At 51.6% G+C, this 11,144-nt stretch overlaps 1 protein-coding gene across 2 annotated transcripts in view; it reads right to left on the bottom strand.

Annotated features, from left to right (window-relative positions):
• Nucleotides 1-33: 33 nt before the first annotated feature.
• RAF1 (Raf-1 proto-oncogene, serine/threonine kinase) overlaps nt 34-11,144 on the bottom strand; it is a 47,278-nt gene continuing 36,167 nt past the window's right edge. Inside the window, exons 7-18 of one of the 2 annotated variants that reach the window (XM_012732151.1) lie at nt 10,593-10,746; nt 9,986-10,045; nt 7,817-7,844; nt 7,582-7,709; nt 7,176-7,293; nt 4,626-4,710; nt 3,896-4,072; nt 2,733-2,779; nt 1,720-1,838; nt 1,311-1,442; nt 1,088-1,222; nt 34-940 (exon numbers count right to left, since the gene is read on the bottom strand). In XM_012732151.1, coding sequence (XP_012587605.1) covers nt 797-940; nt 1,088-1,222; nt 1,311-1,442; nt 1,720-1,838; nt 2,733-2,779; nt 3,896-4,072; nt 4,626-4,710; nt 7,176-7,293; nt 7,582-7,709; nt 7,817-7,844; nt 9,986-10,045; nt 10,593-10,746 — 1,327 coding nt within the window. In that variant the 3' untranslated portion in view covers nt 34-796. The remainder of the gene's footprint in view (nt 941-1,087; nt 1,223-1,310; nt 1,443-1,719; nt 1,839-2,732; nt 2,780-3,895; nt 4,073-4,625; nt 4,711-7,175; nt 7,294-7,581; nt 7,710-7,816; nt 7,845-9,985; nt 10,046-10,592; nt 10,747-11,144) is intronic. The other variant, XM_004692364.1, reaches the window with a different exon arrangement.

Raw genomic sequence — 11,144 nt, 5'->3', positions numbered from 1 at the left:
TCAGGCGCAATAAAAACAAAATTAAAACCCAGATCATCAAGAAAACCTCTATTTCTGGCTTCCTTGCATACAGGTGATGTGACTACAGAGACAAGGCTGCCCTGTGGCCCCGCCCCATAGGGGCAGCTCCTGGAAGACTAAATTCAGCATGATGGAAGACTGCTCCCTGCAGGGAGACTAGAAGGGGCAGGCCAAGTGGCTCCTGGGACGCCATCCCAGTGTCCTGGAGACCTCCGAGAAAGGGAAGTACCCCCGAAGTCCAAGTCCATGGTGCCAAAGCAGCTCCTCAGGCGGTCAGTCTTGACAGTCCTGGGCTGTTGGGGTCACGTGCAAAACCACCTCTCTGGCACCACCCTGCTCACCCTGAACAAAGTCCATCCTGGGATGAGCAGGCCTCATAGGGGCCCAATTTCAAAATCCATGCGTCCCCCATTGGGGCTAGTTTGCCTGCTACTTTCTTTTCCCCTCTGAGGGCTTTCTTAGCCCCTAAACATACTCACACGGCCAGCAGCTGGGGCCCCCCAACCTGCACTGCCTTCAGCAGCCATTGGTGCATCTGGAGAGGGCCTGGCTCACGAGCACGAGGGAAGGAGCAGGACAAACCAGCATCTGAATGGCTTCCTCCCCAGGGCCAGGAAGGGTCGAAGGCAACGTGAAGTTAAGGCCCTGTGAGTAGTCAGAAGGTCCTTAGCAGCAGCTTCTCTGAAAACGAGCTCTCTGTCCCCGTAGAGGGAGCAGGAAAGTGGCACCTGCAGGCGTCTTTCCTCCCTGGGGACCCGAGTAGGAGCAGGGTCAGCTAGAAGACAGGCAGCCTGGGGGACGTAGTCAGCGTGCAGGCATTGATGTCCTCGGTGTGGGCCGCCCGGTGCAGGGATGGCTCAGAAGCGCTCCGGTTTATTTTCGGCAGAGAGTGCTGGAGCAGCTCGATGGAAGACAGGATCTGCAACGAGGCACCGCACAGAGTCTTCACTAGGGTCCTATACAGTCTTCCTCTGCCCTGCCCTACAGCTGGCAGGGACACCAGCCTCTCCCTCTCGGCTCAGGAAGGCCTGACTCAAGGGATCCAGCACCCCTGGGCTGGTCTTACCTGAGGAAAGAGAGGCCTCTCTTCCTTAACTTTCTTCACACAGTCAGCGACAAGCCTCTTCATGGCCTTGGGGCAGTTCTTATAGAGCTTGCTAAGATCTGGGGAAGCATAGCCTCGGCCGACCATGAAGATGATCTAAGGGGAAGGGGGGCGGGGGACGAGACAGTGAATGCACAGCGTCCAGCCTTTGTGCTTGGCCAGGTAGGAGACTCCGGGCACGTACCTGATCGCGGTTGTTGATGTGGGAGTAAGGAAGCTCGCCCGTCATGAGCTCGTACAACACGATGCCGTAGGAGTAGACATCAGACTGGAAGCTGAATGGGTTGTTGTCCTGCATTCGGATCACCTCTGGGGCCTACGGGAACAGAGTACAGCGGTCACTCCCCGGTGGGAGGGCCCTTTCCTCTATGGCTCTGCCTAAGTCCCTGACTGAGGCTCCAAAGAGCTCAGGGGGCCCAGCGCATCCTCCAGGTCAGCCTGCCGCACTGTGGCTCTGGCGTCCACTTCCTCCAGGAAACCCAAATCCGCCCAGACTGATCCTATGGGTGTTATTGTAAAGAGCTGGACTCTGGGGAGATGTAGAGAAATACTTTAAGTTGGGACACAGGTCCCTAGAAACCCAGCCTCCTCACCATCCACAGGATAGAGCCAGTGGGTTGTTCAACCTGCTGAGAACCACTCCAGCGAGACTTCACTGTCGCCAAACCAAAGTCTCCGATTTTCACCGTCAGGCCTTCATGAAGAAATATATCTCAATGCTCGTTAAGGATTCTGACTTCAAAGAATGGTTAATCTTGAAAAACTTTTCATTCTTAGTAGCACAGTATGGTGCCCCCTCAGCCTTCTCTGTTGAATCCCTTCTGGGAGGCAGATGGGGGGGGGGCATCTAGCTTACCAGCTTCAAACCCGTTCACCCCTTTGCTTCAAGGTTGCAAGTCCCTGCCACATAGAATGGAGATGTCTTAAACCCCAGACTCCCCAGAGCAGGGCATGCCTGCTGCCGGCTTACCCTGCACCCAATGCTGTCCTGTGACACCTTGGAACAGGTGCCACTCCATGACTTCCAGCCCTGTCATTTGGCTTCTAGTCAGCCAGTGAGGCTAGGGACTTGCTGAGGCCCAGTGAGACCTCTGGTGTCTGCTTGAGAGCAGACGGTGTGGCCCAGAATCCACTGCTACCAGGTAGCCTCCATGCCTCAGACACACGACCAGCTAGGCCACATCCCACCTCCAACTCTGGCAGGCCGCTGTGGGCCTGTCACAACACCCCTTGGGGGGGGGGGGCAGCAGATGAAAATGGTATCGCTATCCATTCCCCATCTACAAGAATCTATTTTCTTAGGGGAAAACTGATTTCAGCAGTGATACTGAAAAGCACTGCACTGTACTTTTCTAAAACAAACTTTAGTAAATTTAAAAGCCTGGCAACATTTGGCTTATAGCTGCAGATAACCACTGCGCACACATCAGAACTATAAAAGACAATAGCTCAGTAAAACTTAGTGATGAACAGGCCCCTTTCAAACATGTGGGTTTGTGCAACTCTTGGAAATATTTCCAAAGTCATATTTTTAGAGATAAAGTCTTCCTTCTGTTTTCCCAAGTTTAGAAATGAGGAATCAAATGAAACCACCACCAAAGGATACTGTTGGATTTCATGTCTCTGTGAATGATGTTCTTTGCATGCAAGTAGCTGTGAAGGGGAAACAAAAACAAAAACGCAGTTTCAAACTACAGCTAAAGCACCACTTGAAGGCCTGGCTCCCAGCTACTGGGGGGCTGGGCTGTGCTGGTTCAGGCCGGTCTACTCAGGACTCGGAAGGTTAAGGCTGCAACTCTAAGCACATTCATTTGCCTCACGATGTAACTGAGAAGCCAGGGCCCAGCTGAAACACAGAAAACGACTCGGAGCTGTGCGCCATGGGAGAGCCTCCACACACGAGCCCAGGACACAGCCAGGCGCCACGCCCTCACGTCTTGAAATGTACACTTACACAGATGGCTGCCTCGTGAATGTGCCCAAGCCACTGGATGGCACTGTGCTCACCCTTAGGAAAGGCATGCGTCTATAATTTAGCAGAATTTTTCTAGAGCACGACCAGTTACGCCTTGGACTGTGAGGAACGCCAATACCACATGGACACTCAAGATGGGCGGCTGTGTGTGCACTCGCGGCCCAGCTCCAGCCCCTGCCATCTGAGGTGTGCACGCTCCTGGTCCTCCACACGGGGGCGCTTTAGCGTCTGAAGCCCTGGGCCTGCCAAGCATGGGGTGCACACAGGCACAGCCCAACACCTTCCACAGGAAGTATCAGCAGACACACAAGGATGGTGTCTAAGGGGCACCGATCCTCAGAACGTGGCATTCCGCACACGTGTGGCCGACCGGATCTCCCATGGAAGGTGCCAACCCCAGTTTCGGCACCTCTGGTTGAATCCTCTGACACTGGCAAAATTTCAAAACCTTTTACTTCTAAAGCCTCAGAATACTTGTTTGTATTGTAGTTTAAATGGTTCCTTGATTCATCTGTATTTCTTTAGTTTCTTCCCTCCACCAACCTCTGTCTTTCTGGCTGAATCTTCAGGGCAAGTAGCAGGAACCAGAATCTGAACCTTGAGGGGAAGCCTCATCTTGGCCAAGGAACCTCTTCCCTGATAAGGGCCCCTCCAGACGCCCCCATGGCTCCTGCACAAGAACTAGCCCAGAAATAACAGGCCTGATGACCTTCCCAACCCTGGTTTCAGCTGCGGGGCCAGGGGCAGCGTGTGCCTCACTGCCCAGCACGGCGCCCGCCAAGCTGTCCACTTACTCCATGCCCTGAGCTGTCTGCCGCGCAATGTCGATCAACTGGAACATCTGAAACTTGGTCTCCTGGACATGCAGGTGTTTGTAGAGGCTGCTGCCCTCGCACCACTGGGTCACAATCGCCAGATTGTCCTTTGTCATGTACCCCATGAAGAGCAGTATGTTCACATGCCGCGTTTTGCTGGAAGAGGGGAGAAAAGGGAGGCTCTGAACCCACTGACGCCGGCTGTGTGCACGGCAGCGCCAGGCTCAGTCAGGTGGGCGGCGAATGGACGAGACGCTGACACCCGGCTGCTGCTGGAGCTGACTGAGGCACCCTGTTCCACCACCTCTGTTCGCACTGGTCCTGCTGAGTGGGGACTTTCTCATCAGTGTACACACACAGTTCTTACCACAGGGCACAAGGATCCCTCATCTTGGAATTCAGACTTCATTACTGAACTTTTTATTCCTACAAGACGGAAAGCTGAAGGCCCTGAAGTCCAGGACAGGCAGCTTGGCTATGAAAAGATTTGCAGGAATGAATGTGGAAGCAGAACTCAGGCTGTAATTAGTGTGCCAGGGCCTTGCAGTGCTGGACAAGGGCATGCGTGTGGAGATGGTCTTTCTGCGGGCCTGGCAAGCCCATGTGCAGGGAGGGAAACGAGCTCCAGGGAGGCGGCTCCCGCAGGTGCTGGGGCCCTCGCCGGCCAGCAGCCCTGTTCCCGGCTGGTGCCTCACATGGGCCTACTCACCGCAGGACGGCCACCTCGTTCCTGAAGGCCTGGAACTGCTCCGGGGTCGGGTCAACCACCTTTAGGATCTTCACCGCAACGTCCCCTGCGATTAGAGCATACACAGTCGGTTGAGTGAGCTGATCTTTCAAACACCCTACTTTTGAGGTCATTGAATTATTTATTCCACCAACCATACTTAAAAACATAGAAATGCACAAATTAACTAAACTCAGTGAAGAAAGTTACACCCTGCTACCAGCTTTAAAGCCACTATTCCGCAAGCCCCGGGCGGGGTGCCTGTGCCCCGTCAAGCCTGGCGGCCTCTCGGGGAGGGCCCACGGACAGGGCACACGTGCCTGTGAGGAGACGTCTGCGGGTGCTGGGCGCTAAGCTTGGGGGCCACTGCGCGCCGAGACCTGAGAAGGCCCCTGTACACTGCCACTAGGCGTCTCTGCCCTCAGAACCAACCCAAGCACCCCCGGCGCAGGGCCTGCGCACGCTGCCGGCCGGGAGCTCCAGGCTCGTCTCTGCCGGCCTCCGCTGCCCATGATGTTGCTACCATGATCTTGCTTTCACAGACAGCAGGCGGAGAACTTCAGTCAGCACCCCACCATCACGGCCCAAAACCCAAAGTGCTGGTCCAGGATGGGCCTCCAGTGCGGCTCCAGGCGCTGCGCTGCTGCTTCCAGGACTCGGTCACGGATGAACGCCGGCTCTCCACAGAACTTAGCAGCGGGGTCGAATCTAGTTTGTACGTGCCCCTGACTGGGAGCCACTGTCAGTTACTTCGATGCCCAGGTGAGAGTGGTTACTAGCGAGTGACTCGGAGTCCTGCTGGGACCCCGCTGCCTCCCGAGGGCCGCACTGGGGGCACCAGCAGTATCCTGCTCCATGCAGCCTCCGGCCAAGCCTTCTTAAGTTTTGGGGAGCAACTGCTGGTAGAGATAGCTCTTACAACAGGCCCCCAAGTGCAGCCCCAAGAGCTCTGGTTTTGGCACCTAAAGCTGAAGTCTCCACAGCAGCCCCCAAACGGGCTCGCGTCCAATTCACCGGCACATGTATTGGCCAAGGGCCCCGGCTGCCTGCAATGACGCTGCTCGCTCTGTGGGGGAGGCCCTGGTGCGCCGTTGCGTGGCTTAGAAGATCAGACTGGCCAACCACATGGGGCGTGCACCCTAGTCGGGAAGCCAGGAGCCCCGCTGACTGCTCCTTCTGTAGCCGTGAGCCTAGCGGGAGTGCTGGGGGCGGGGCGGGCAGGTGAATGTTGCAGGAGGGAGAAGCCAAGGAAAGGGTCTCACGACACAGGAAGGAGGCTGTTCCGGAGAGAGAGGTGAGGGCCGACAGAAACGCCAGCGTGTGGTCTGGGCACCCGTAGGACTGGAGGCCAGGCCGATGCAGCATGGGGACCGTGGGGACAGGAAGCAGGCGGAGGCAGGTCACTCCGCAGAAGCGAACTGACCCAATTGAGTGCAGCGCCAGATTGGGCAGTGAGGGCGCCCCCGTGCTGGGCAGAGCTTAAAAGGGGGTTGCCGACAGTCTGGGAGAACCCAGAGGGCTCATAGGAGGTGGGGGGAGCTGCTTGGGACCGCACGAGCCTGGCTTTGTGTACTCTTCCCTGCTTCGCGGCTCTCCTCTAGGCCTGCTCGTCACTGAACTCGCCTCTGTCACCCAGTCTGACCCGATCGGCGTGGACCGGGTCGCCATTGGCAACCGCACGGCTCTCACAAACTGGCTCTGACCTCTGTCAGCTGAACATCCTCTGCTGCTACTTTTTTGTAACAATGAACAGGACTATTCCAGGAGAGAGTTCTCTGTAGCACCGTCAAGGCCAAGTCAAGGCCAAGTCAAATCCTCTCATCTTCCTAAACACTACTACCCAGATCCAATCGACACACCCCACACTACTGCGTCCTCAGGCGAGTGACCACGGGAAGACGAGCTCAAATCAAGGGCAGCCACCGCCAGCCGGGCCCAGCTGAGCGGCTCAACAGTGCAGTTACAGCAATGTGACATGCAGCTTACGAAACCCAGAAGCCATAGCTCATGGGCACTCGCCTCGATTCCCTGTAAATAGGCAAGGGCGGCCAAGACACGGGCCAGGCTGGGAACCAGTGGGCACACAGGAAAGTGGACTTTAACTCCTCCAAAGACCTGTCTTCCACTGAGAAGAACCACCTGGAGCTGGAATGAGCCCGGAGACAGGCCGCCAGCTCTGCCGCGCTCTCACCCCCCAGTGGAAGAAGAGCTCTTATGGCTGGTGAATCTGCAATGGTTTTATTTTTTCAAATCAACTAACTTAAATGTGATTTAGGTATTTCAAATTCATTAGACATGGTCCTGCGTTCCAGAAGAAGCCAGGATGAACACCAGTCCTCCTCTTGATGTCTCAAAGTGCTAAGTCTCAGCGGTCAGCTGGGGTGGGGTCTCCAGGCGGGGGTGTGCTCTTGAGCCTCACCAGGCCTACAAAGGCCACTGAAGGGCGGCGCAACATAGCAAGTCCACTCTTTATACTGAAGCCCCTGTCTGTGCAGTCGCGCCGTGGGTCCCAGGGGAGGGTGACAAACTTACCATGCCACTTGCCCTTATAAACAGTTCCAAAGGAGCCTGACCCAATCCGCGTGGACAGCATCACCTCGCTGGCCTCTATCTCCCAGTAATAGCTTGAGTCTCTCTGTCCACGAGGCCTCTGAAATAAGAAGCTCTTGTTACTACCTCTACGGGCCAGGAAAGGTCTGTCTGACAGGTGTCAAAGACAAGACCAACCACCTCCACCTTTTAATGACAATGGCAGTTTCAGTCTGCTGAGAAAATGCTGTTGCAGTCACGCACGGCCTGACACAGCAAGCACGTCCCCTCCAAGCACGCCAAGCCGGCACAGGCATTCACGACAGCCTTAAGTGTTCACTAGCACTCCCCCCCCGCCCCCCCCCCATTGAATCCTGAAGATTCAATAGGTATCGTGGGTCATACTCACAATTTTGTTTTTCTCCTGGGTCCCAGATCCTGGTGCCCGTTCTCTCTGTGCTGGCATGGGGGCTTTGGGTTGTGACCAGCCCGTTGGGCTCAGGTTGTTGGGGCTGCTGGACAAGGCTGAAGGTGAGGCTTAATGGACAAGACAAACAGAATCCACACGTGGATAAGCAACAGAAAATACACAGCATAAAGAGAAAAAGCCCATTACTATTTGCTAAAGGACTTTGGACAAGTACCTGATTCACTGTGACTTCGAATTGCATCCTGAAACAGAAAAGGAATGCCAGTCAATCGCTATGCTGGAAAGATGTTCTTAGGGAAGGGAGCAGGGAACAGATTTACAGGAACAAAATGGATTATGAAACTTATAAATTAGAAAAGGTCTAATTAACTCTTAACTTTCCTTTGATTAAATTCACCAAATGTCAGTAGTCAATATTGCCCATTTCTTGTTATCAATTATCAGGAATGATGTTACTGTTTCACACACAATGGAAACCACAGTCCTTTTCTAAGCAAAAGGCACACGGCAGAGGCACCCTGTAGGACTAGCAAAGCCCAGCCCGAGAGCTTCCACGTGACCACCACTGGCTAGGGCATTCGCACTTTTAGGAATTCAGAGCTCACTGACCAGAAACTGGGTTTGATGGCTACATTCATCATCAGAGCCTAAAGCTGGGGGAAGCTGGAAGGATGCAGGTAAGGACAGCAGGCCAGGATCCCACAGCCAGCCGGTGGCGGAAACGGAACCTGAAACATCGCCCCATCACTACCCCGAGCCCCAATATGCTCCTGAGACCTGCCAATAAGCTCTGAACTGAGTTACTTTCTACTCGTCTAAGCCGTCAAAGCTACTTTAGAACTGAGTGGGAACTGGAGAAACCTCAGAGCCCACCACTACCCCTAAATTCTCATTTTATAAAGCCACGCTTAGAGCTTATAAATGTTACTACAGAATCAGCTGGCGCCACATCCTCAAAAAGGACATTTTCCAGGGAAATACTATGCTGGTGTACAGCCAGAGTTAAAGCTATTTTTCCCTGTAATTATTACTAGAATGTTCCTGCTCCACACTTTTGCAAGGTGACAGTAACAAGAATCTTGAGCCCAGTGCCCGGCCCTCCAGCGGCTGCACAAGCGTCCTCTGTGTCTTCCAGCAAAGCCTGGGCCCAGGGTGTGACCCTGGCCAGTCTTCAAGATCACTTGGAGAGGAGTGTGAGAACACAGACTGCCGGCACACACCCTCACAGCACTGCGGAAGCACATCTGAGGGGAGGTGGGACACCCCAAACTGCATGCTTGTCAGGGCCATGAGAGGGCCCCCACACGGGCAAACACGGTCAGCAGTAATCTGAATCTCAATAGAATATTTAGGGCTTGTAGCTTAATCATCCAACTAATCTACTCTCTTTTTGGTCAAAGCATGACACATGTACTTTTATTGACCAGAATTATATACCATGTACTAGAATTTTTAGTGTCACAATAATTTTCTTATCCACTATATACTTAGCTTGTTCTGTGCTAATTTCCTATAATACAATTGGATTAATTTATCCAAAAGAAATGTTTCATCTTGGAGTCTAAATAGTAAAAAAGAGAATCACAAATGATTTAACTACAGCCAAGAATGTGTATTTTTAAAATGCTAAATCATGTGATTTTTAAAAAAAAAAACAGTAATCAAAAATCCATCCTGACTAAATTATAAAGAGAACTGAGCACAACAGATGGGCTAGTTATTTTATGACAAAATTTCAAGAATTCGCAATTTTAATGTTCCCCAAAGTCTGAGTATTTATACAGGAGTAAAGTGTAACAGAAGTAACTGGTATATTACTGCTGTGATATCAGGGCTAATCATGATAAAACAGAAATGAAATATGTAGCTTACACTACACAGACACACAAAGGATCTCCTCAGCCATAATCCTGACATTGAAAGTACCCCTAACAACCAGTTTGAGCCCCACATTCCAAGTCCACTTGCTGAGCCTCCTCCCTGACTGCCGTGAGACCTGAGAGGTGGGGCCGGAAGCGGCAGTGTCCTGAGGCCCCCGTGAACATGGCATGCAGAAGGCACAGCTGTCTCTGACAGGATTTTAACAAGATTTTCAGGGCACAGCAACAGCTATGTAAATCAAGCACTGATCTTTGACTGGAAGTGAGATACTAAATTTTAATGTTCTTGGTCTCAAAAATTTCACTTTAGAAACATCACTGATCAGCAGTAACACACAGTGTTTCTTTTTTCCCCCTGTGCACTCTGCTACCAAACATGAAAACAAGTCTAAGAAATGTAAAATTTACTTAGCAGTTCTTTCATGTTTGATAATATACTATCTGACAGTCTTAGCAATCCTGTTAATGTACAAGAAAGCAAAGGCATGAAGAAAAATACCTACTCTTCCCCTCAAACAAAATCGTCTGGACCACGCCCTGGGAGAAGCATTCAGGCTGTTATTCTAGTCCAAAGCAATGAGAAATAAAGAAGAATAAAGAACAAAGGAAGTATTTTAGGTGAATTCAGTTGTTATCAAAGATGCACTAGAAAGCAAACCAACAAAAAGAACATACCAAAAAGCCAAGGAAAGAAAAGGCGGTGGAAAACACTACCTCTGGGTACTTTGCGTCTTCCCTAAATACCTGCTTCATTAAAATCCTTTTCTTTCTGTAAAATCGCTTAAAACTTAAGTCTTTCAGAGGATTTGGTGTTCCTCATCATTATTTTCTTTCCCACACCAAAAAGGATTCTTAATCACTAGCTCACTGAAATTTTAACAGATTTGCCCAGGACTACAGCTCAAATGTCAGCATTTCTGCAGGAAAACTTAGCTTTCCACTTGAATGATAATATCAAATGGATTATTTAGCCATTAAAGATGCAGTGGATAAAAAATAAATCCACAAAGTTCCAAGGACCTGAGAATAAGCTACAACATTTCTGATCAGGAAACCCATAATTCTCTGGCACAATAATCAACCCTCCCTCCACCCTCAGGGCCCTATTACCTCAATCATCCTGCTGTCCACAGGCATGGTGGTGCTAACCATGTGGACATTAGGCGTGGACGTTGACCTCTGCCTCTGGGAGAGAGAACCTTCAGCAGAGGGGCTGGAGGTGTTGAATGTGAAGGCGTGGGGTGTGGAGTATCTGTGCTGGGAACTAGGAAAGGAGAAGAAAAATCCCATGACTGACAGTCCCGCAGCCCCACTGGTCAAGTCTCTGAGAATTTCCTGCTTCATTAGAATACTCAGCAGTAAACTCTGCCTGTACTGTATAAGGTCTGGAAAAATTCTCTTTTGTTTAGGTGCTTCTGTATATGTATTTTGAAAAGAAAATAATAACGCATGCATGGAATTCACATGAGAAGAAAATGTAAGTTTTCTTCAATGCTCCAAAAGATCAGACCATCTCTAGAAGAAAACATATTAGCATTTGCCAACCACTTCACTACCTACTAAACCAGTTAGAACTTGCCCACTTCAGAGAATAAAAGAAATTTTAGGCCCTCCCTGGTGGCGCAGTGGGTTAAAGCACAGCACTGAGAATCTAAAGCCGCT

The sequence above is a fragment of the Condylura cristata genome, unplaced genomic scaffold, assembly GCF_000260355.1.
Source record: "Condylura cristata isolate star-nosed mole 26May11 unplaced genomic scaffold, ConCri1.0 scaffold00033, whole genome shotgun sequence".
NCBI lineage: Eukaryota > Metazoa > Chordata > Mammalia > Eulipotyphla > Talpidae > Condylura > Condylura cristata.
This window is presented reverse-complemented; position numbering and strand designations above follow the sequence as displayed.